This window comes from Ambystoma mexicanum, chromosome 2p, assembly GCF_040938575.1.
Source record: "Ambystoma mexicanum isolate Mex_15411 chromosome 2p, UKY_AmexF1_1, whole genome shotgun sequence".
In the NCBI taxonomy this organism is placed as follows: domain Eukaryota; kingdom Metazoa; phylum Chordata; class Amphibia; order Caudata; family Ambystomatidae; genus Ambystoma; species Ambystoma mexicanum.
In genome coordinates this window covers 1,247,361,560-1,247,388,139 of record NC_090923.1, presented here as the reverse complement: position 1 = coordinate 1,247,388,139, position 26,580 = coordinate 1,247,361,560, and the positions used below count along the sequence as shown (strand labels likewise).

Below are 26,580 nucleotides of genomic sequence, written 5' to 3'. Positions count from 1 at the left end.
CCTATAGCAGTTAGAAGCTCTAGAACATACCGATTTTGGAGAGCTGCCAAAGGCAGTGCTCTCAACTCTTCCTTTACTTCATTTAGGCCTTCTGCTGTTGACTTGGCCGGTTGCAGCAACATGTATCTTGTTAGCTGCAGCCATTTAGCATTGGCTGCAGCCTGCACACCTGGAATCGGAGATGTGAAGGAAGTAGCTGCCTTACAAAACAGTCGGAACTCGTCAGGGATAGCGGCCACATTTTCAGCACTCTTTTCAGACCAATAAGTGTTACTTCTCCTCTTTCTGCTCAATGTTTTCTTCTCACTTTGCTGCGCCACTTACTCCTTTTACACAAATCCCACGGCACTGCTGTTTCGAGGCACCACCAGGGCAGGGCTGTGCAGTGTAATGATCGCACAAACCCCATTGCAATAAGGCAGAAACTGGGCATCGGCCTTCGATCCACAGGTCCACAATGACAGCTGCCTCTGTGTCAATGACTCACTCCTCACCACCTTGGCACAGCTGTTAGTTCCCAAACGGATGCACCCACTGGACCTAAAACACAGAGGAAACCGTGTAAAGGTCTTTATGTCAACTGATTGATGTCTTTAGTTTATTAAAGTCAATGCATGCACATATTGTCCCCCAAACTTCCTTGCAACTTTTATTGACTCTTGATACCACATTTTGTTCAAATCCCACCAAACTTTCAGCACAACTTTGCATTATTCCCCCCTCCCGTTGGCCATCATACCACACTGCCCCTTTTATCCTCCTTAATAGTCTTGTGTGACACCAGGGAATGCTATCCCCCTCCTTATTTATGCACTGTAATCGTTTGTGTTCACTAATCCTTTGCTCCCCTTTCAGAGCCTTCTGTTATATATTCAATAATCATGTTTTTGGTTTCTTTTTTTTTCGGCCATCTTGTTTAGTTGCAGATAATTATCTTCCCCCTTCAACCACCCACTGGACTGAAACACTTGCTCCTTGAAATAGACACCTAGTTTTACAAAAGGACAGATCCATTAGGCATCCTGCTTCCTCATAATATACATGCTGTGGTAGGAAGAGCTTGGGCGGTCCTATTACGTGTGGGATGCTTGAGCAGACGTAGCATGTGCCATTCGCCCTCTCCTTTCCCACATGTAACATTTAGGATGTTTCCAGATTATATTATTTTCCCCTTTTCTGTGTCATGATGGTGATCTTCATCTAATAGATTTCTCCTCCTGCTTCTATTCACGCTCTTATTTGATTGTATAACGCTATTTTTATTTGAAAATTAAACAAAACAATATGAATCCTATACTAATACTTGTTAATATCGGTACACTCCAAAAAACAGAAGTTCTTTGCCGTCTATAATGACATTGTCCTGAAAAACACTCTCTCCTTCCTCCTTTGTTGGTCTTCGATAAAGTCTTATTGCTGAAAGAAAAGTTCATGTAATTTGGTGTATACTTCTCATGTTGCTCTCTGCTCCTCTTCTCAGAGGGAGCCGGTGCTCTTGCCTTTGCACACTGCCGTTATGTGGACCCATCCTTGCCGACCTTCGATTTTTAACTGCGGTTGGTGTTGCGTAAGTCACTATGTGAGGACCTGTGAAGTGCTCTTCCCTCCACTTTCTGACGTGGTTCTTTACATACACCTTATCCCCAGGATAGAGAAGTGCTTTTTGAGGAGACTCACCTCCTTGCTCGCTTGCTTGCTCTGTTTGAACTCTCGGTCTTGTCTGTTGGGATATATATGCAAGTGATTTTGTAAGTTCTGTGAAATACATATGGAATTCTTCCCCCAGAATGTTTGCATCCGAGATTGTATGTGACGGAGATATAGGCGCATGCATTCCCCGGCCAGTAACAATCTTGTGTGCAGTGAGATGGTGATCTCCTCCAGGCGAGTTTCGCAAAGCAAAGAGTGCAAGAGGTAAGCAATGCAACCAAGACTTACCTAGCGTTTGGGTTAGTTTAGCTAAGCGCTGTTTTAGTAAAGCATTAATTTTCTCCATTAAACCGTGATGGACTGTGCACAATTTGTGCCTGGTCCCCAGTGAGGGGCAGTGGCTTCCTTAATCGAATCATTTGCGAATTGCTGACCATTGTGTCACAACTACCAGTCCAGCCCTCCTCCACGTCTGCACTATCACTGGCCTATTGCTCCCATTCTAACTACCATCCAGAAAGTTTTCTTGTGGCACTGCCCCGGCATGACCCTGTGAAATACAGAAGAGAGTCATGTGGACTCTGTCCTGGCGCCTTTGGCACTAGGCTCGTGGTGTGAATGGGGGCTGACAAAGGAATAGTCACTTCCTGTTCCTCCAGCATGGCTGGCTGATGAGCCAAGGACATCTTTCATACGCGCTCCAGTGTTAGAGCGTGGCTTATATAGCAGCGTGACGCTCACTGTGATCCTGCAACCTGAAAAAGCAAGAAGAAACCGCTGTTAGATCTGGAATCCACGTGAACAATTCCAGCATTTCAGCATTAGACTTACCTGATATTTCTGTCACTCTGGGTCGAGTATTCAGTGTTGGCCTGACAGCTGCAGCACACGGTCAGCTTCTTTTCCGGCGGCAGCCACGTTCGGATCACCGCATCAACGCGATCAGCACCTGCAAAAGAAATAAGAAAGCAGTGAGTAAACCGGACATCAAATATTACCATGCATAACAGGCAGGGCGAGCCTAGTTACCACAGCAGCTCGCATAACACACTAGAGCTCACAACATCAAAGAGAGGAAAGGACTGGCAGACAAACGGTGCACTGTACCATATTGTCACATCATGCTACATCAGCGCAGAAGCCAGGGGTAACACAAAAGGATGAACAGCAAGAAACCCAACCAATCAACACAACAAAGACATTTGGACAGCCAAGGCCGCAGCAGAACTGGGATTGGTTTAATCTCTTGAACCAGTGATGCAACTTGGTTCCAAAAACGAAGGAGCACAGACATTGCCCCCCTGCTGAGAAGCAGCAGGACGGAGTGCTTGCCTACTAATACCACCAGGTGAGCAGAACACAAGGGAGAAGGGGAAGGAAGGGACAGGAGACATTGAGAATTAGAGGAGGAAACTTACAATCATTAACCCCTATTCCCTTGTTGTAGGAATTGGCACGGGGCGAGTGCTGACCTAAGGGAAGATCAGGCATCCAGCCCACACCTAATAAATACCCTTGCCGAGGCTTCAGATGTCCCTGCAGAAATAAGGGGAGCGTAACACATTGTCGGAGTGAGTTTCATCTGGGATCCCCCACCTCAGGAACACCTCCCTCACCAAGAATTTCACCGCTGACTGGGCGTCATTATGGGCAGAGGGACCAGCCTCAAGCCTATGTGAAAATGCACACACCACAGTAAGCATGTACCTATAAGAGGTGCATCTGTCTTGCATATCGACATTTTCCCTCCAGTTGTGAACGCCCAACATTTTGCTGTTGTCTGACCATCCTAGCCTGACTTTTGCTAGTGGAGCCCAGCCTTCTCCTGTACTCCACTGGGATTTTGCTAATTTTATTATGGGGAAACTGACATGCCCTTCAGACTGTCTGTACTGGAAGACTTTGTTTCCCATAGTCTTTCTCTTTGTTGCTACTTCTTAGCAACATTTTATCAGTACACAATGTACCTACCAGTGTGCTGTGGTCTTTTTTTCATTTTTAAGGCCCTAGACGCCCTCAAAGGATTTTTGGTGAATGTACAAGTGTGCCCAGGATAGAGCTGGTGGCAGCAGTTACTTTTAAGGGCTTTTTGACTCTTTTTTTTTTTTTTTTTTTTTTTTATGGTCCAAACCGTGTTTGGCCCTGGCCAGGACAGTGGTCAGTGCCTAAAATGGCAATGCCACAATGTCCATTGTTCTGTCCTTTGGCCATTTTGTCCCTTTGTCTTCCCCAGGTCCAGCAAACCCAGGAAATTCCTTATTTGGTCATGCAGACCCACGCGCAGACTGAAACTTTCGCAGGCTTCTGCATGCCTTGTGTGTGTGTGCGCCCAGGATATGGGCTGGAGCTGTCTAGTTCTAATGCACACCCTGGGTGCCAGGATGTCTTGTGTGATGGGAATGACTGGGACCACCGTGGACCGTGATTGGTCCACGTCTGGGATAGCTAAATGTGAGCAGGTCTTATTGGTTTCTCTTTGTTTTGGCGTGAAGGAGATTTTGGATAAGAGAAGGCACCTTGGACCCATTCCAGGTCGATCTTCTGAGTTCACACTGAACTTAGTAAAATAGCCAAGTATCCTGAAATGAAGAAGCAGATCTGTGGAACTGCTGGTGACCCACTGGAAGGTTTGGCACCCTGACCCCGCTGTTGTCCCGTCAGAGCCCCCTGTTTCTCATCGATAATACGCCTGCAAGGGCGCTTTGACCCGTTGGAGTAGTGAGGCTACCTACTCTCGGCACCTCCTGCTTAACCTGCAAACAAGCTTGCTTGGAAGTGTTCCTGGACCGCCCAGTGAACTGACCAGCTCGTACAGGACCTTTGCCTTGAAACCACCCCATCTCGAGTTTCGACCTGAGACTTGGGAACATGTAAACTCTGGGTAGAAGGCACTTACCCGCCAAGTTTTGTACACCTAGCATTCCTAGGTCTGGAATTGGGAGAGACAGCCCGAACCCGAGCATTCATGGTACCTGTGTCGCCCCGCTGTGGTGACGAGCTTCGTGGTTGCCCTGCTGCTGTGTCCTAAGACGAGCTGCAGTGGAACTGACCCGATCCCTTTACCAGAAGTGAAGAAATCGCCACTGTTCTGCCACAGACTGAGGTCCCGGAACGCAGCCCCTGAAAGCCAGAGAGACTCGCAACTGCTGGACTCGAACCCGCAAGCGAACAGGACTTGACTGGCAGAGTTTGGTCCGGAGCGCGTCGAGGGTCTGTGAGTACTTGCATCACTTACCGGTGGCCCCTGGTGCATCCATAGACTTTTACGCATGAGTGGCCCCTGAGGGCCACTCTCCCTTTGTTCAGGTAGCCCGTTCTACCAACCCATTCCTGGAACCCTCTCTGTCCTCTTGTAGAGACCCTCCTTGAATAGTGGGAACTTATTCATCATCACCTCACCCACCTTCCTGAGCCACTACACTTCAAGGGAATAAGACCCGTTTTGAACTTAACTGCACACTCGAGTGCTCTGTCACTGAAAGTACTTTTGAGCGCAAGGCTCCACACTTCTTAGGGACTGGACTGCCTATTAGTTAGGGGTTGAGTTGTTGAAGGACTGCGTAAAGTATATTTGCTCTCTATGACCCTTTTCTGTTGCAGGTTGTGGATCTCTACTTGTTGAATGTTACTTTAGGCCAGGGGTGCACAACTGATTTTGGGGCCGAATGTGCCTTACATGCTGCCTGTAGTGGACCGAAATGTAAATGTGGGAGGGGGGATGGGGGTATGGCAGGATGTTTTTTCAATCAGCAATTTTTATTAAACGCATGGAAAAAGAATACATTTTTGAGATGTACCAGTCTTTATTTGTATTTCAAACTTAAATTTTGCAGTACACATTTTTTGCCCTTTTCACCACTTGTCTCAACACAGAGAATGCTTCATCTTACTGACTTGCATATTAGGCGTTCTTTCAACAGGAGTGGGTTTCTGTCATTTATTTTCTGTTTAGCTATTGCATATGGTCTGTTTAATTAAAGTATATATATTTTATTGATTCTTGTTTGGACATTCTATTATTTTTTACTGCTGTACTTTGCTGTTTGAGTTGGCCATTGAGTTGGCCATACTCTTGGGAGTATGGCCTTCGTTGAGTCAAATTCACAAAAAGGCAAAGGAGGTACATCTCTTACCTGTGCGTGTTTTAGCTTTGGGATTGTGTTCACTCTTGGAGTGTGACACTATGCCCCCTGTCCCCCATCTCCCAACCAAACACTATGCCCCATGGCCACCAGCCTGCAACCAAATACTATGCCCCATTGCCACCAGCCTGCAACCAAACACTATGCCCCATGGCCCCACCCCCACACTATGCCACATCGCCACCATGCCCAACCAAACACTATGCACCCACAAACAAAACACCATCCCCATGCCTCCTCACCCGCACAACAATCATCATCCCCATGCCTTTGGTAGTTAGTGTTCTTACTGAGGAGGATGCTTAGAATGCCATGGTGGCAGCCCTCAACACGCATACGTGTGGATTATGAGAGGTCTGCTATAAAACAGGTCATGCAAATCATGAACTCTTCCATTTGTGCACACACACGAGAGGTGAGGGGATTAGGGCAAAAACAATTCAAGGAGGCAGATCAGAAAAGCAGAGATGTCTGTTCCTTTGGGCGTCTGCTAAATGGCATTGGCATCAAAATATCTCTGCACTGTGTTCGTTGTGCTGTGTGTGCACATCAGGGAAAGGCCTCCAGATAATGTGTGGCATAATCTACAATAACTAGAATATACTTATTCTCCAGTTTAGATGTTTCCAGAAGTCCCACAATATCCATCCCAATCCTAGAAAAGGGAACCTCTGTTATTGGCAATGGATTCAAGCGGACTGGTGGTGGTATGTGTACTAGTTTTCTGGTAGACTGCGCAGGCTTGAATTAAGGTTTTAATATCGGTGTGAAATCCGGGCAAATAGAACTTATTCCTTATATGTGCTTTAGTCTTGGACTGTCCCGAATGACCTACCGTCAGATGTGAATGTGCTATATCCAATTCAATTCCCTTATGACTTTTAGGGACCACCAACTCAGTCTTTACTAGACCTTCCAAAGTGGTATCTCATCTCTAGAAAAGCCCATATTAAAAAAATAAAATAATTTAAAAAAAGGATCCCCCTTTTTCACGACCCTCTGGCTCCGATACAATCTGCAAAAATGCCTCCGCCAACAAGGCGTCATTTCCCTGAGCAAAAGCTAAATCTGGGAGTGTCTTGTGTTCTTCCTCCGTAGGTTTTCTAGGTTCAGTTTTGTAAAGATCATCAGTTGTCTCATCAACCTCCCGAAAATTTTGAGTCCCCCTGTCTGTACGTTCCGCCCCCGATTCTTCGTTAAGACTAGGGAACACGGGGGTGGGGGGGATGGTTGAGCAGCTGACAAAATGGGATGTCGAGGCACGCGGCAGGCCGCGGGGTGCCGCCCTCTGGTGACGCCTATTGCTGCTGGTATCCTGGTGCCTATGGGGCTGACACCGACTGCCTGCTGAACCTGCCCGTCCCCGCCGGGCCCGCCCTGCTGGGAGCATAGCTGTGGGGCACGGAGCGGCAGTGAGACCGAGGCTGCCCCGGGTGAGACGCTGTCCTGCTCTGCTTGGGACTGGACCGGCGGATTACGCGGCCGCTGGGGCCGCCCTGCTACACGTTCCTTGCTTCCCTCTTCGCCGACTTCGGTGGGTGGAGAATTCCCTGCAGCCTTGGTAGCCTGCCGATGCGGCGCGGCTCCTAGCCCCGTGGGGGGGGGTAGAGGCGTGTGGTGGCTGGACGAGGCGCTCTGTCCTTCTGAAGTGCCTCTGGGGTGTGCAGCTGCACTCCCTCCCTGTGCCCTGCGCTGGATCTCCACGGGTTCTTTGAAAGCTCCCTATCATCCGGAACTTGACATAGCGTGCTACGCTGCAGGTGAGGAGGTGGCGGGGTAAATGTGCAGTGCTTCTCTCCACCATCCCCCGACCTCACTGCTGTTACTCCGTTCCCCCCACTGGGGCTGATCTCCACATCTCCATAGCCCCAGGGCCCCGAGCCTAGGGATCTGCTCTACTCTGGTCGCCATACCTGCATCTACACTGTGCTCTACCTTCTGTGGTGCTTCCAATGTTGGCCAACTAAGCAATCTTTTATCCTGGTCTTCGTGCATTGCCTTTTTCAATCACTGTCTGGAGGCACTGACTGCTCCTGCCTGACAGAGCTGTGGACCCCTGCTGGTGCGAGCGACATGAAAGCTGCTTTCAACACCGTGGAGCCCCCCCCGGGGTTTAGCGGCGGGACTTACCCTTTGAGGCGTGCCCACGACCCCTAAAAAGGGGTACCCTTGCCCAACTGATTGACTGGTAGGACCTGTCTGGCTCCCACTTCCCTGCGCCATACGACTTTTTGTTGCTCAATACCCATAAAATGCCCTACTTTGAGCGCTGAGGACTCAGCCACCATTTTGCACGATGTCCAACAGGTCCAGGAATTCTAATAAGACCGGAGCCATGGACAAATTCACCAAGGCAACCCCGAGGCTGGATGCAGCCCAAACGTCAAGTGATCAGGCGGACGAGACAGTCCTCGCGGAGGCTCCGGCCACAGATTTAACTGTTATGATGGAGTCAATGGCCAGGAATTTCGCGGCCTTCCATGAAAAGTTAGATGACATTAATGCAAATGTTTCATCACTCGGAGCCAAACTGGATGAACAGGGTTCGAGAATCACGGAAGCTGAAACCAGGATAGGCACCAATGAGAACAACATAACTACACTACAGGACACGGTGACCACTCTAGTCCGTGACACAAAGTTAGTTAAAGCCAAATGTGATGATCTTGAATCCAGATCACAGAGAAACAATACATGCATTATTGGGGATCCGGAAAGTGCACTTCAGGGCCGGCTCGAACTGGCAACCGAGAATCTCCTTAAGGAGCTGCTGGGCAACCCCGACCTTTCCCCTTTCTTTACTGTTGAAAGAGCTCACAGAGCGCTGACTCTGCACCCCAAACCAGGGGGCTTCCTGAGCCCTATTATTGCGAAAATCCTAAGTTTTAAAGACCATGACCAGATTCTCCGACTTGCACGAGAGAAGGGAGAGCTCAGACTGGAGTCACAAGTGATTAGAATATTTCCGGACTTTTTGACTGGAGTGCAACATGAGCGCCACCAATTCCTTGGAGTTAAAAAACTGCTTAGAGAGAGGAACATTCCCTATGCAATATTATTTCCTGCGCGCCTGAAGTTCACATTCAACAACAAATTGTACTTTTTTACAGTGCCGTCGCAAGCAGTGAAATTCATAGAAGCACATGTTCCCTTACATGTTCCCGCTGACGACTTTATGGTCAATGATTGAGCTCTAACCTTGGCCCGTGTCCTCTAAGTCTTCTACTAATACATCAATCAAGAATCATCCTGGTCATCGACATTGTGCCTACAACTAAGCTCAGTCACGTAATTAACCTGTCACGCTGCTCTTAATGTACACACAACATTTAGTCCTTAGGGGGCACATGTTGCTGAGCTAATGTAAAAACTGGATTGTTTACCCTGGTTATTGTTAGGCAGAATCCAGTGCAGTTCCCTTTGGGAACACTGCAAGAAGATTAAGACTACAGGAGTAAGCAGTAAACCCAATTGGTAGCAGTCTGCACCACCCAGATTTACCTGGTAGCTGTGGCTGAGCAGTCAGACTTCTCTCAAGATGAGTAGGGCAGTATACAGAGGATACACAATAGGGCTAAAAACACAGAGCAAGCAAACACTGACCAGAGCTTGGTATCAAAAGTATATCATCATTTATTTATTTAAAACACACTTTAGGAAATACACTAAGCACTATAAATCAAAGCAAGTTCAAACACAATCGGAAAAGTATACACACCTCCCTTAATAATTATCAGACAAGTCTAGGTCAAAACACCACTATTTGTGAAAACAGATGTGAGCGCGTAACTTAGACGGCACTCCAATAATTAAGTTGAAGGGAGAGAAAAAGGCAGATCATGGAAATAAAACAGTTCTCAACACTTTTCTAGGACCACAGCAAGTTAGTGAAGGCAGAGTCTACTGTAGAGCCAAAGTTCATAGGCCAGGCCTGCTTTAAATGGAGCAAGGCGAAATGTGCCCAAGATCACACAGTTTAAAAAGCACTTAAGTCTTTGCAGAAATGTTCAAAGGAGGTTGGTTTGATGGGAAAGGTAAAGTTAGAAGGTCTGGGGGCCAACCCAGTTGGAAAGCCAAGGATTTAAGGGTTACCTTTAGCAATCTGCAGAAAGGGAGGCCAGGTGGAACACAGTACCTTAAAGAGTGAGGAAGCTCCAGCTGTGGCAGTTGTTCCTGGCAGCGGGCGCAGTTTGTGGTTTCGACCAGGGGAAGAGAAGATCTCGTCGAGGAGGAAACTTCAGTCCTTGCACTGCCCAGGGAAGAGACCAGCCGCGGAGTTCGTTCGGTTAAAAAGGTGCGTACCTTTTATTCGCGGTCACAGTGGTGAAGCTTGGCTATCCGGCCGCCGGGGTGCTTGGCACTGGCGATTCGACCAAGGGACGTCCTGGAAGGCGAATGGCGAACTGGTTGTCCCCACCAGCTCAAAGGGAGAAGACTCTTTCAGCAGAAGATCTTCTCTTGTCGTCGGGAAAGTGGTGAGCTCGTTGCAGCAGGGCTCCACTGGTGGTGTCGTCGTTGCAGATGGCTCAGCTTCCCCCCTCTTCCGATTTCTTAGGTCCTGTGGCGACTTCTGAAGTTCCAGTCCCCAAAGCCCTGCTTTTATGCAGAAAACCCCCTATTCAACAGCCTAGCTGTCACTCAGACATGCTAAAGCTCACCACTGGGCCAATCAGAACAGAGTGCGACTTGGGTTGCTAAGGCAACGCAGTCCAGGGTGCCAATTCCCCCACCCACACATCCTGTGGAACCCAGACAGAGTGGCACCAGTTGGAGGGCTTCAGTGGAGAAGCCCGCCAAAAAGTGGAACAAAGGGCCCGACCTTGGTTGGAGTTACAGAGATGGACACAAATGCCATTTTGGAAAAGAGTTCTGGTGAATAGACCCAACCGATGATTTTATATTAAATAAATAAACCGGCGGTATCTTTAACATTGCACCAAAAAAGTGGTGCATTTAAAATCAATGGGAAAATCCCATAGGAAATATTCCGGTGGAATATTTTGTGTGGTAACCACTGCCACCAGCCAGAAACTCGACAAGGGGGGGGGACTGGACAGTGCCCCCTTGGAAACCGACCCAGGGGCAATCTAATTAACCCCTTCCAGTACTTCCACAATATGTTGGTTTGTACTGGTTCTGTTCACAATTTTGGACTAGTAAAGCCAATGGTGACTTGACATGCCTTGGGGGACAGTAGTCAGTCCCAGGGTATGGCGTCTATGTTTGGGGGTCACTATGACACCCCTCTGTTACTGCACTGAGGGTGCTGTGTAACACATACACTAAAACAGATGATACCCTATGGAGTAAAAGACCCCATAAGCCCATAAGCACACCATAAGTCAAAGACATACCTCAAATCATGCCTAAGAGTGGGAGGAAAAGAGTCCCACTCTTAGCAGGAGAAAAAAAAAATCCAGCAAAGCTGCTGGGGGACTCACTAGGTTTGGGAAATTAGCCTTATAAGAGAATTCTCCCTAACACTTATACCTGTTGTTTTATCAGTGATTAAACTGCACTGTGTTAATGATCCTCAGTATGGCCCCTACTCCCCACTTAAAGATGGAGGGGCAAGCATTAGACGGCTGCTAGTTCCAAGTGTGCTGGTACACGGCAATGGCGCACCCCACTGCGATTGCACTGTTCTTGGGTATGCCTCTGTTGCGGGCTAGCCCCAGTTGGGCTTCCTTGAATGTTGGGGATGGCTCAACTGTGTGCAGGTAAGGGTGGGTGATGTTCACACTGCTAGTTGGGGTTTGCCGGTGAGGGTGGCGGAAGGGAACAGGGTGTTATTCCAAAAAGGCTCAAGAGGTTTCACAGCACACTCATAGAAGCGACATAAGCGCACTTTCAGCTCTAACTACAAGAGCATATACAATCACAGGAACTGGGATGTTCATTGAGGTAATGCTATACTGTCCAAACAATGTTCTAGAATGTCCACGGGATTCGGAATACCATGATGGCCTGGGAAATTACGGCATTCGCGCTGAGACATGGTGTGATAAGCACCTAAGCGGTGACCATGCGAATTACAAATGCAGGTCACGGCAGGTGTCATGGGATGGGCCCTAAATTGCTGAAATGCCCATTGTCGGGATGGGCCCTAAATTGCTGAAATGCCCATTGTCGTAATTTCCTGAAATGTCCGGGGATTGAGTAACCCTACCAAGGCTCGTAAAATCATGGCCTATGCTAATGGACATGGCTGCAAAATATTGCTCCTGCAGGAAACGCACTCCAGTGGTCGCTTGCCGAGGACCATGGCTCCGTCATTGGGGCCCGCCAGGTACTTCACTTCCTACTCCACCCAGGTCAGGGGCGTCCTCACGATGGTCCATAAAGCTATCAAATTTGTATTACACAAGAGCTACATAGACCCCGATGGCCTTTATGTCATATTACACTGCACGATAGTGAACAGGGAGTATTTGCTTGTGAACTCCTACGGCCCTAATGTAGACTCCCCAGAGTTTGTCGATACTGTAGCAACCATATTGCTTGGCTACGTGGGAATCCCGGTTGTATGGGGGGGTGGGGCATGAACCTCATTTTGGATACTGTTCTGGACAGGACTGGGACTACTGCCCAATCCCTGCCTGGCGCACGTAGGCTACATGGCCACATCACAGCCCTCAACATTTGTGATGTCTGGAGGACACTATACCCTCAACGCCATGAATACACTTATTACTTGTCAGTCCACGATAGTTCCTCCGGAATAGACCTGTTACTAGTGATGAGTGAAATCATGTGCAGGTCGGGGGCGGGTGGGGGTCCCAGATCTTGACCTGCACATTGTCTGACCACGCCCCAATCACCTTATCGGTGGAACTGGGAGCACCTGTCCCGACGTTAAGCACCTGGCGCTTTTAAATCTGAGGCCCTTAAGGATATTGTGTTCAAGGCTGACATACTGGCTGATATTGACAACATTCCCCAGGCTACGTCCGCTGGGGTCAGATGGGACGCCTTCAAAGTATATATCCGGGGGATGTCCATATCCAGGGAAGCGGGAGTGCTGAAAGTGATAAGAGGTGCCCTCGGTCGTTCTGAGGCCAAATTGAGAAAGCTGGAACTGCAATGCTCAGCTGGTGCTGCTGATCCCACTAAACTCGCCCAAATTAGCGAAGAACTCCTGACATACAACGCACTTGCCACCAATTAAGTCCAATATTTTAGTCGTCCGCAAGCCGCTCGGAAATATGGTGAGGGTGATGGACCTGGGAAAACATTAGCAACGCTGGTGAGAGGGGAATCTGGCCATGCCCGATCACCTCTATTAAGGACGAGCAGGGTAATACACAGTGGGCGGACCAACAGATTTTAGACATACTCAGACTTTTACAGGTCCCTATACTCCCAACCCGCTGAACACACTGAACCATACATGCGTGAGTTGCTTGACCAAATACCCACCACATGTATCTCCCCCTCTACCAGGGACCAACTGATTCCCCCATCACCTTGGATGAGATAGTTGGAGCTATCTCAGACATACCTAGGTGTAAAGCGCCGGGCCCTGATGGGCTCACCACAGAATTCTATCAAGAACACATTGCTATATTGGCTCCCAAGTTGCTTGAGGTCTGGGATGAGTCGCTCTGCGTGTCTGCTTCCCCCCTCCTTACGCAAAGCTGTCATTACAATATTGCTTAAGCCTGGCAAGCCAGACAACGAATGTGGGTCATACAGACAACTCTCTCATGAACCTTGATACAAAAATGTTTGCCAAAGTCATAGCGAACCGCTTCCTCCCGATCATGACGTACTTGGTTAATGAGGATCAAGCAGGCTTTGTTCCCGGGAGGTCCACCTCCCTTAATATCAGGAGGATGTTTAATGTAATGTCCCGCATTGACCAGGATGCGCAGGCCGTAGCGGTCACACTAGACGCTCAGAAGGCGTTCGACATGGTCTCGTGGAGGTACATGTGGTTGGTGCTGGAGACAATGGGCATTGGCCCGAATATGATTGGATACATTAAACTATTATACACCTCCCCCTTGGCGCGAGTGCGGGCTAACTCACTGACATCCAACCTGTTCACACTCTTTAGGGGCACCCAACAGGGTTGCCCCTTTTCCCAATCCTCTTTGCTCTAGTAATAGAGCCAATGGCGGATCACATCCGAGCCCGCCATGCCCACAGGGGAATAAGACTAAAAGACACCCCCAAAATCATATCCCTTTATGTGGAAGATGTATTACTATACATTAGGGACCCCTCCACTCATCTCAACCCCATATTACGAGACATCACGCGCATCGGCACCTACTCAGGGTTCACAATGAACTAATCAAAGTCTGAGGTGTTCCCGCTCACTAACACCACCCAACAACCTACCACTGGATACCCTCTTCGCTGGTCCCCTGACGGAATCAGATATTTGGGAGTCCAGATATCCCTACCCAAGCCCACCCTGCTTGCAGATAATTACCTAACTGTAGCACAAACAGTCGAGAGGAAAATCTCGTGATGGTGATCTCTCCCATTGTCTATGGACGGTCGACTCTCCCTCATCAAAATGGTCTTACTTCCCAAGCTGCTTTACACCTTCAGTAACATACCCATATGGCCCGGGGGGAAATATTACACTAACGTACATATATTATGTGCACAGTTCCTATGGCACTCCGGCGCGGTGCGCAAGAAATGGGCTGATATAGTGCTCCCATACAAACAAGGGGGGGTTCACGGCTCCCAATCTAACACTTTATTGGATAGTGGCCCAGGCCCAACACGCCTCTCACTGGTACCCCGGCTCTCCAACAAGCCCGCATGTTAAATTGGAAAGCCTGGCCGCGGCCGGTATCAACATAATGTCCCTTATACTACACCAGCACTATACACCTGACTCCCCCATTGATCCGTTTGGTGCGACTCTTCGTGCCTGGTCCCGTTTGTTACACAACAGTCGAATCTCCTCCATACTATAAATGGCTTCCTGTGTGGGCCTTCTCCGGTTTGGAACCGACACACAACATCACTCTAGCTGAACATTGGGGGGGCTCTAGGATATCAGGCATTGTCTGACTTCTACCCCGATGGCAGGTTCATTGACCCCCAGACATGGAAACCGGGACACACTGGGTCCGCCCTGGAGACCCTCCAATACTATACGCTATGTGCTGCATTCCGAACTAAATGGCCCTCCTTCGCCAATGTGCCTCCTTTTACCCCGGCGATCGCATACATCGCCAACTCGGGCGGCGCCCGTGGCGTCGTCTCCTTGTTATGCAAGATACTACAGGACATCATCCCGATTCAGACTCCCGGGGCATGCGGTGAATGGCGACAGAACGGGGCCTGGAAATCTCCGACCAAGTGTGGGAGAAAATGTGCCTACATACTCAAAAGGTTTCTCTTAATTTCCCCTACCGCGTCAAGCAGTATAAACTATTAAATAGACTGTATTATACCCCACATAGGACCTCTAGGTTTACCCATACCACTGTACACTCCTGCCCCCGCTGCAATGCGGAGGAAGCGGATCATTTGCATATGTTCTGGACCTGCAATAAACTGGTGGAATTTTGGGAACGAATCTTAGAAACATTTAGCAAAGTTGCAGACACTGTAATTGACACTGACCCCTTGGGGATCCTGTTTGGGGTGTGGAAAACAGATGACACCAGACGCATGGCTAAATTCCTTAATATAAGCTGTGTGGTAGCTAAGAAATGTATACTTCAGAGTTGGAAAAGCTTCCCCCCCCGGTATTTCAGAAATGGTTGCGTTTGCTCACTTGGTCTCGAAATTGTGAGGAAGAATACCTTACCATGCTCCCTGCTCACTCTCGCCCCAAGAACATCTGGGTCGAATTTAATACCTACCTCAACAATCAAGGGGAAAGGTCACCTGAGTCTGGCTCGTCCTGGCCCCATCAGGAACTGCTTGCACATCATGAGCTGCCATACTCTGCTCTTCCCATAAAAGTTATATTTGTATTGCTGTGATTGCTGTATTGTGCCTAATGTATTGCTCTATAATATACTTGCCATATATATCTTGCGCTTTAACGTATGTCTACTGTAAACCTCTGCCAATAAAAATAAAAGATTTAAAAAAACTAGGGAACGTGCTTTTTCAAGCATCCCTTGAACAACCTTATCCCCTTGATGATTCTGAAAGGGTTCTTTCCTGTGATTTTGTACCAAGACCTTAACATCCCCTCGGAAGTCTGGTTTTATCACCCCCCGCTAAAACATCAATCCCAAATCTCCATGCTAACCCTGACTTGGGCGCCAATCTGATGTATCCGGGAGTGGAATCGATATCAAATCGGTGGGAATTAGTCTTCTTTCGCCTGGAGGAATTATCTAATCCCTACTACAACAGATATCAAACCCGATAGAGCCTTTAGTGGTTACTCAGGTGTGACAAAGCAGAAACAAAGAGGTGATGGCTGGAAGGTTTAGAATAAATCTTAATCTCTGGCAGTGCTCTGGGCAACCCTCCAGACCATAGTTCTTCGCCTGCCAAGCCATTACAGAAGGAGAAAGACCATATGCAAATCAGGCTTGGTTCCGCCCCAAAAGGGGCAGTCCAGCTGGGCCTAGAGACTCAAGCTACTCCTCACTGATGATGCCCAACAAGGCTGAAACATGTCTGGGGATGCTTGTGGTCTCGTGCAGAAGGGATGTGACTTAGCAGTTCGGGCTCGACTACCCCAATCAAGTGATATAACATAACATTTGTGTATCTTCCTACTCACAATGTGCACAACATTTACACATCAAACAATCAACATTAACACTTAACGGGCTGATACCTTCCAGGGAAAAAAGACCACTCTTGAGCTAATTGCGGTATTGTTCCATCCACAGATAATGCTGCTGCCCGTTGGAGATGCATTTCTGAAAACCAAGGCAATTGAAGCAAAACATTTTTCCAGGAGGCCTGCTGGAGGCGCGGTCCAGTCGCGTTCTTAATCCAGTACAACACTAATCCTAGCACTCGCAAAGCAGCAGCTTGACAAAGTCCCAGACTGCTTCAAAATAATCTTGTTTTCCTTTCACTGTGTAGCCTCTATGTGGGAGGGGCAAACTGCCCCTCTGGTCCCATCCCACTCCAGTTGGTACGCCATTGTGTGGAAGATCTGCCTCTGCAATTTGAGAATGTGTTCTTGCATGGTGGAAGGGAGGGGAATTTTACATTGTGTGTTTTTGGGCAAAAGAAATTGCAGGTCTTTGGGAATGTGGGATGGGGTGTGTAGCAGCAATGGGGGAAATGGAGCACTTCTCTGAGCAGGGGAATTGTGATCCGTGGATTTACTTGGTCAAAAAAAATAACAGCTCTTAGCTTATCACATGTCCACCTTGAGTAGAGTTAAAAAAAAATAAATAAAAGTAAACTAGATCTTGCGCAGACACTGGTACAAAGGGATAATCTAGGGAAAAGGAGGGAGGTCCGCCGACATAAAAAGAAAATAAATGAATTTGTTTTTTGAAGTAAAAGGGACATGGAACCAGTCCATCAAATTGGACTGCATGAATCCTGCCAAGAAAATAAATTTCCTTTTTTGTTTTTGAATGGTTCTGTAACCTGAAAATAACATATGTGGCACGCTATTTACTGCTACTTGAGCCCTACTACTGGGCATTTGAGCATGGCTGTTGTCATCGGGGAAGGTGCCCCCTCTTAGGCCAGTGCTGTACTCTGGGTTAAGTTCTTAGTGTGCTTTTATAGGCTGATTGGAATATATATCACACATCCTAAAAGTATATCAAAATAAATGTTATAGCAATAAAACCTACAGTGCCAAACAACTTGACAAAATAAAATGTATAACTTAATATTTTGTGACATGCACTTTAAAACAAAACCATTAATCAGTCTTTCTTTTTTATCTTTTCCCAGGATATTTTAAATCCCTGTGTTCTTTAATGTTTCTCACTAATCTACATGCATGAATGCTGTTGACAATGGCTGAAGGTGGTGGCAACGAAGAGGTGATGCACTTGAATAATTTTCATGGCCACAGGGGAAATGGTGAGTTTTCGTTCACCTCTTACAACTGCTTAGGCAGATATTTACAAAGAATGTGTGTTGTAGTGTCCTTTTACTTGCCAGAGAATTTAGGCATTGGCGCACACATACACAACTGCAGGGGCACTATATCAGCCTGCATTGCTTAAAGCTATAAAGTCCCTACATGGTATAGAATTCGTCAACATTCTTTGGTGCGGACAGTTTAAAGAACTAATGGCATGGAGAAATCCACACATGTGCAATACTTTTCTTGTGATGGACAAGGTGCCCTGTACAAATCGCTAGAACTATGTAGCATAGTTCAACCAGTAATGAAAGGTGCACCCAAATACTATAATATATATCGGAGGCTTATGGAATCTGCGTAGCTCACATGCTATGCATAGGCCGACATCTAGTGGAAGCTGCAGAGTATTACAGTTGTTGTTTTTGAAACTTGAAAAGGGACGTCGACAGGGGGTGCCAGTAATGCTATCCCTAGTGTGACGTCCACTGTACCCATGGTCCTTCACGCATCGAGGTCCCTCCAGTTTTTTTCTTTCCTGCCATCGTGAGCGGACGCTTGTTTTGTTTATTTATTTTATATAGCGCACCAGACCCAGGAGTAAAATGGCGCTTAAATTACAGGTTACAGAAATACGAAATATATAAGTTATGCAGTTGTAGAGGTAATATACAGTATACAGTATATACAAAGCAAAGGTAGTTGGAGCACGCGGTTTAGAACATTTGAATAGTATGTACAATATATACAATTAGAACTGTGCTTAGTCTATCTTGGGCTTGGTTTTATCCAGTAGCCAACTAATGACTGATTTCCTGAACAGTTGGAAGGACTTGGTTGTTTTGATGTTCAGCGGCAGGGTGTTCCAAAGTTGAGGGCCAAGGACTTTTAAAGGTGAATCTGGGCACGGTGAGGCAGAGATTATTGGAGGATCTAGTGATTCTGGTGCTCGGTTTCAGAGTGAGTTTGTTGGTGAGATAGGGGGGAGCAAAGTGGTTAAGGATTTTGTAAGTAAGGCAGAGGGTTTTTAAGTCTGTTTTTTGTTGGATGGATAGCCATTTGAAAGATATTCTTATGTGGGAGATGTGCTCTTGCCTGGGGAGGTTTAGTGCTTCTCGCAGCACATTGTTTTGGAGAACCTGAAGTTTATTGATTATAGCTTGGTTGGCTCCTAGGTAGAGGCTGTTGCAATAGTCAAGCTTCGATTGAATAAGAGCCCTGGCCAGTGTGAGACAGCTATTCGTAGAAAGAAAAGGTCTACAGGCTCTAATTAGTTTCCCAGTGTAGGCGGTGGCTGAGGAGGTCATGTTGACTTGTTTGAATAGATTGGTACTGGCGTCAAGGTAAAGCCTAAGGTTTTCACATTTTTAACGACTGGGATGATATTGCCATCGATGATGAAATTGGGGTAGTCAGGGCTGAGTTTCTGTAGGTTGTAGGGAGATCCGACTAGGAGGAGCTCGGTCTTCTCATCATTCAGGCAGAGGCCATGCGTGGCCATTCATGCCTGAATGATAGAGAAGATTTTGTTGATCCTAGTGGCGTTGATTTTGTAGTTGCCAGAGATGGTGAGGAGTATCTGGGTGTCATCTGCGTAGTTAGTGTAGGTGACGCCCAGATGGTCCAGTTTATCAAAGAGAGGCTTTGTAAAGATGTTGTAAAGGGTAGGGGAGACACAAGAGCCTTGTGGGACACCACAGATAATGGGGATTGGGTCTGCTGCAACCGCAGATGAAAAGACCCTCATGGTTCTGTTGGCTAAGAAGGATTGTATCCACATGACAGCAGAAGGGGAAAAGTGGGCAGCAGATGAGAGATGGTTGCAGAGTATTTTATGGTCAACCAGGTCGAAAGCTGCTGAGAGGCCTAGGAGGAGTAGGATAGCTGCATTGCTTTTGTCCTCTATATCGTCATTCTGACTTTTGAGGTCAACAAGGGCAGTTTCTGTTCCATGTTGAGGACGAAAGCCAGATTGACGCAGGCCAAGCAATTGATTGGACTCTAAATAATCTTGAATTTGCAGGTAGGCAACTCTGTCAAGAATTTTTAGCAGGAAGGGGACCGTGGTGATAGTCCTGTAATTGGTGGGAATGGCAGGGTCAAGGGTTTGTTTTTTTAGCAAAGGGAGAACCCATGACTGTTTCAAGTTGTTAGGTACAGAATTAGTCCAGAAGGATAGGTGTATAAGTTTGGAGATGAAGGGGGCTAGGTCTTTCGCAGCATCTTTGATGATCTGGGCAGGGCAACTATCCCCTTTGCAATTGTAAGGCTTGAGGGACGCTATAATTTTTTGGACTTCAGGTATAGTGACCATTTTGAATGTGAAACTGGATGTGGTATTGGACGTGGCGGATGGGATAGGTGTGGATTCGTTAGTGTTGGAAAGTTGTAGTCGTTTAGATTTGATTTTGGTTTGAAGACCCGTGATTTTGTTGGCCAGGGCATTTTGGATGCTAGTGCACCATGGCTTGTCTTTCACACAACTGTCGGTCGGTGGGTTGGGCTTTTCTAATTCCTTCAGAATGGTGAAGAGTTCTTTAGCAGAGGAATGTACATTGTTTATTCTAACATTGTAAGCTTCCTTTTTGGTACAGATTATTTCTTTCTTGCAGAGGGAGGAGATGGTCATGAGATTGGTTTTGTTTTCTGCTGAGGGGCTTGTCTTCCATAAGGCTTCCAACTTGGCTTTATTTTTTCTGAGTGTTTTAAGTTCAGGTGTGTACCAAGAGTTCAGATGAGCTCTAGGATTACCTTTTGCGTAGCTTTAGTGGGGCCACAGCGTCAATGGCTTTAGTCATGGCGTCATTGTAGGTGTCGACTAGAAGGTTGAGGTCAGCAGTGGCTGGGAGCGTGTTTAGGAGGGGGAGAGCCAGGGGGGGGGTAAGGGTCTCCGCAGTAATGTTACGCTTGTTTCTAGTCATACAGGCTGGTGCGTGGGGGCGCTGCTTGGGGTTAGGGTTGTTAAGGTTGATGTCAAATAGTATGAGGCAATGGTCAGTCCATACCATAGGTTGTGGGGCTTTGCAGGTGATATTACAGTTATGGACCGCGACCCAGTCAATAGTTCTGCCTTTCTGGTGGGTGGGTAGAGTGATAATTTGAGTGAAGTCGTGCTCCGATAGGGCGTTAGCCAGGGAGGCGGTAGGAGTGTCTTTAGGGTCGTTGTACCCTAGATTAAAGTCTCCTAGAATTATATTTTGGGAGTGGGGCTTAGAGTTCTCAGCTATGAGGGCAGTAATGTCTTCCTCGAAGGTACCTGAGGGACCTGGGGGTCTGTATATTAGTTGCAGAGTGATGGTGCTCTTAGGGGTGGTTTGTATTTTAATGGTGAGGTGCTCGCATGATTTTAGTGGGAGGGAAGTGATAGATCTGATGTCGAGTGAGGATTTGAATATGACTGCTACACCTCCTCCACGAGCATTAGGTCTGTCAGCTCTGAGGATGGAGTAATTGTCGGGAATGGCAAGAGTTAGGTAGGGTCCTACTGCTTCATATAGCCATGTTTCTTTAGTAGCAAGGAAGTCGAGATCTGCTGAAAGGATGATGTCAGCAATTTCGGTGGGGTGAGCCACTAGGGATCTGACATTGAGTAGTGCCCCTTTTAGAGATGCCGTGATGGTGGCATTAGTACTATTGTTGGCGGTGACCTTAGTCGTAGGTGTTGTAGGCAGTTTGCTATATGTGGTGTGGAGTCTAGTGCCCAATCTGTTGTTGCGGTCAGGGAAGGTGGGGTTGGTTGTATGGCGGTATCCTGGTGTGTTAGGAGGGTTGGGGTTGGTGGCGGGGTAATCATTTTTCGTGGGGTTGGTGGTGTTGGGTACGGTGTTAGCTGGTGTAGCGCTGACTTTGGTGGTGTGGTGTTGGTGATCAGTATGTGGGAAGGGTGGTAAGGAGGGCAGGAAGGGTGTGGGGCAGGGGATGAGGTGGTGTCTTGGGCAGTCGAGTTAGCTAGTCCGTTGTACTAGGGTATGTAGCTATTGCTGCTACATGGTGTATTGTTGTTCATAACACAAAAAGGGAACATGGTGAGGATGAGCCAAGGGAGCATGGTTAGGCGAGCAGTGTTGGCTGGGCTACTGGGCTGGGGCCAGGTTAGGAGGCTATAGGTTGGGCGCAGTAAGTAGGCGGTTGCAGGAGTGTGGGCGCAAGTAGGTATGGCTAGGGCTGTGAATTGGCAGGGATGGGTGTAGATAGCCAGTTTCAGTTCTGGTAATAGGGAGAGGAGGTGGGTAAAATCAATTTGGTCGAACAATGCAGGCGTAGGCCCAAATCGGAATTGCTAATATTGTGAAGAAATAGGCAGTTTCAGATTATGCTACAGCAAAGCAGGCATAGGCTAAATTCGAAATAGCTGGTATGGTGCCAAAAATAGGCAGTTTCAGATTGTGCTACAGCAAAGCAGGCATAGGCTAGAATCGAAATAGCTGGTATTAAGCAGAAACAGGCGGTTTCAGGTTGTGCTACAAAAAAGCAGGCATAGGCTAAATACGAGATTGCTAGGGTTGTGCAAAAACGGGCAGTTTCAGATTGTGCTACAGCAAAGCAGGTATAGGCTGGAATCGAAATAGCTGGTATTATGCAGAAACGGGCAGTTTCAGGTTGTGCTACAGCAAAGCAGGCATAGGCTAAATACGAGATTGCTAGGGTTGTGCAAAAACAGGCAGTTTCAGATTGTGCTACAGCAAAGCAGGTATAGGCTGTAATCGAAATAGCTGGTATTATGCAGAAACAGACAGTTTCAGGTTGTGCTACAGCAAAGCAGGCATAGGCTAGAATCGAAATAGCTGGTATTACAGCAAAGATTGCTAGGGTTGTGCAAAAACAGTTTCAGATTGTGCTACAGCAAAGCAGGTTAAAAACGAAATTAGCGACCTTAATAAAGGTCACGAGCAGGTAGTGGGTTGCAAAGTTAATTATGTGCAAATTATGAGTTGGTGCATTATGTGGTGGTTTGTGAACACAACAGTGCAAGTTAGGGCTCGGGAATGGCAATGTTAGGGGGTGCAAGAGCACCAGTTCTGTGTTGTTTGGGAAGCAGTTCAAGTCACTGGCTGCTGATGGAGGGCAAAGTTGTGTAGGGGAGCAGCACGCTTACCCTGTTAGGTGGAATGATGACATGGGAGGTGGGGGTCGTGGCCCTAGGCTCGTCGGCGTAGACGAGCGAGAGACGGGCACTGCGCCTTCGATGAGTTCCTTGGAGTGCTCACGGAGTTCAATTTCGGCTGACTCCATTTGCTTATGATTATTTTTAAAAAATAATGTACTCTTTCTGTCCTTTTCCTTCCGACAATTCATTGACGCAGCGGAAAAGACAAGACAGCGCCGTCGGACTAATTCAAGATTCGACGGACCCTTTCGGCCTTAGGCCCTTACAGTAGGGAGAGTGGGGTGGCGGTCATTGTACAATGCATTTTCCCCACCCTTTCCCTTTATCGCCTGGCTGCTCTTCCCAGTCATGGATAGAACACTTTTTAAATTCTGCCCCACATGTAATACATTTTCGTGGATCGACAAACGCAGTGTGCGCAACCTGTGTCTGAACTGCAACCACGACGAAGGGCACTGTCGAGCTTGCAAGCTCTTTAAAGCTAAGATCCTTTAAGATCGCAGAACCAAGCGCTGGGCCCATCATGCAATGCAGGCCAAGGCCACCATTGACATGGAGGGAGCTTCCAGTGACGGCAGCCTCGCCGTCTTTTCGGACGGTGAGGTCGACTGGGGGCTGCCAAGTTCCCAAGTGCAAGCCCCCGGCCCTAGAAGACAGGCCGGCGGCTCTGTTACGGGGACGACACCCCGGCGGCAAGAACACTTACACTTCACACATCCCTAAGCACACATCCCGGGGCGAAGAGTCGGCACCGCCGACCAAACCCCCAGATACGGCGTCTAGGGGGAGATGTGTAGATTCCCTGTCTTCTGGGCACTTGAGGTCCCGATCGCTCCATGACCAACCCCGGAAACCGAAAGACGCCGCCCATAAAATTGCATCGACCGAACGTCGACACCTTTCATCGAAATCAGCTGTAAAGTCTAAAAGTCTAAAAACACTGGGTTGTCTCACCTGGTTAAGAAACATGTCTCAGAGAGCCAGTTAAAGGCTACTCATTCCAAGAAGTCTTCCTCCAAGAGTGCTAATCACAAGGACAAGTCTCATAGGGACAAGTCAACCCCTTCTAAGGAAACTTTACCTGTCCCACAAGAAGAGGTTTCTTTGGTTGAGGCCTTACAGAATAAGGGCCTACCCACACCCACACCTACACCTTTAGTACAAGTCCCTATACCTTACGCTGTGGTCATCCCCACATTTTCAGATTACACCTCCTACTGCTCAGGCTTCCAGCTCTCACCCCCTGTCTTCGACTGCTTTCATCTCAGCCACCAGCAAAAAGCTCTCGCACTACAGCTGAGCTTTATGACATTCATACAGACACTGAAGGGGATAATGAGGACTATAAGGGTAGCACTCTGATCAATACTATGATGGTAACGATGATGAAGAGGCAGAGGTGTATACCATGGCTTCACCAATCAACAAGATTCCCCAGTGCCTGATTCACCAGTAGATAACCGGCCCCTATTCAACAACATATTAATCAAAGCGGTTTAGCACTTCAGTATTCAAACACAGAAGACTCAGCAAGACAAAGACTGTGTCGAAGATATCCTGGGAGACAAGAAAGCTGCCACCCAGTTCATCCTGATCTTACAATCTGTCCAGAGAAGAATCCAACCTTCACTGGAAACACCCATTCAAACAAGGGCAGGAAACCCGCGGGTTGAAAAACCTTTCCGCCCAGCGCCATCTGACCCTATATATATCAGGGGACAGCTTAAGGTGGATTCACTTGTTGTCATAGCTACCCGAAAGAGGGCAGGTACACCGCTAGTCTCTGATAAGGAGAGCAAGAAGCTCTATACAATGGGAAGGAAAGTAGTGACTTTGGCAGCGTTTCAAACTAGAATTGCCAACAATTCCACACTGTTGGTGAGCTATAATTGCCATAAATGGGATGAAATTACTGCCCTCATTGACTCTGCTCCAGAGCCTTTGAAGTCTTACCTCTGACGGCAAAGCTACTTCCAGCTGCATTCTCAAAAATAACCTCGACGCTGCAGATAATGCGGGCCGAATTATCGCTGGAGGAACCATAATCAACCGCCACGCTTGGCTACGCCAGTCTGGCTTTAAGCTTGAAACCAAGGCTATGTTACTTAACATGCCAGTGGAACCGACAGTCTTATTGGGCAAAGCAGTAGAGGACGCCCTAAAGTCTGCCAAGGAGGAATGCAACACCATCAAGTCTCTGGGGCAACTGACAAACAAACCATCTGGCCAGAGAGGCGGGAATCATTTTTGCTGTTTTCGTGGCCAAAATTCCCAGAGCGGCTCCGTTACGGACAAGGTCAAAATTCTTCTGGAATAACAACCAAGGTCAAGCATCACAGGGTTACCAAAGAGGCCAGCGCCGATCCCGCGGCCGGGGGAGATCCCCCACATCTAAAGGTGGAGGAACACCTCACAAACAATCAGCCCGCTAGAGGTCCCCTCCCATTCCTCCCCAGTAGACGCATGTATTTCACACTTCACCCACGCATGGGAGGGAATGACCATGAACAGGTTGCGGCTATCAACAGTAGCAGGAGGTTATTGTACATTTTTATCGTACCTAAAAGTTTACATGTACAAAAAAAACTAAAAATGCTACCACCAAAGGTTCAAACACCAAAAGTACAAACCTTTGGTGGTAGCATTGTAGGTGGTTTGCACATTTCTCATGCAAACTTTCCGGCCGTGGGAAAATCGGCTGCAGTCGGATCACGTAGATCCGTGTGGAGCTGGTCCAAAAACCATCCCCAGCGCCAGAGAAAGTCAACGAAGGAAGAAAAGCTCATCCTTCTCGAAGAGGTCAACTTGCTGCTTCTCAAGGACGCCATAGAGATTGTGCCATCCAACCAGGTAAACCAGGGTATTTAGTCAACCTACTTCCTTGTGCCAAAAAAAGATCTATCTATATGCCCAGTGTTAGACTTATGCCATGCAAACACTTATCTAAAGCCTGACAATGCTACAAGAGGTAATCCCCCTGCTAAAGTGGGGAGATTACATAGCAACACTGGATATCAAAGATATTTAAATGTTCACAGTGCACAGAAAACTCTTGCTTTTCAATATAGCAAACCAGCACTACTAATTTAAGGTGCTACCCTTCGGCATACCGTCTGCTCGAAGGATATTCACCAAGGTACTGGCGGTGGTGGCAGCGCACCTGCGCAGGTAGGCAATTCCAGTGTATCCGTACCTGGGGACAACTGGCTGATCACAGGGGAATCACCCCATCTTTGCCAACAAAACACGCAAAAAAACATAAACCTACTCTTCCAATTGGGCTTCTCAATAAATGAGAAAAAGTCCATTCTTGTACCAAACACAACAAAACAGTTCCGAGGAGCTGTGGTTGGACACAAAGACAGGCTTCGCCTTTCCATCCATGGAAAGAGTTCAAAACATGCTTCGGCAAATACCTCTGTATCAAGCCAGTCGCCAGATAAGCGTACCAAAAGCAATGCGTTTACTAGGCATGATGGCGTTGTGCATATACCTGGGCCCACACGCACATCTGCGCATGCACCCTATGCAACAGTGGTCTCAGGCAAGCGGTCAGTGGGACGATCTAGTGGTTGTTTCGCCAACACTAGTTCAAAACCTACGCTGGGGGACAAAGTAAAACCTGTTAAGGTGAAAACCCTTCCACGCAAGCGATCGTTACAACAGACGTATCACTCTCCGGG

The 26,580-nt window shown here is 47.7% G+C and overlaps 1 protein-coding gene across 1 annotated transcript in view; it reads left to right on the top strand.

Moving 5' to 3' along the window:
* The window catches only part of LOC138567392 (E3 ubiquitin-protein ligase RNF216-like), a 2,013,370-nt gene that overhangs the window by 17,402 nt on the left and 1,969,388 nt on the right, over positions 1-26,580 (top strand). Inside the window, exon 2 of the mRNA XM_069645556.1 lies at positions 17,655-17,786. Within this exon, the coding sequence (XP_069501657.1) occupies positions 17,708-17,786 (79 nt within the window). The 5' untranslated portion in view covers positions 17,655-17,707. The remainder of the gene's footprint in view (positions 1-17,654; positions 17,787-26,580) is intronic.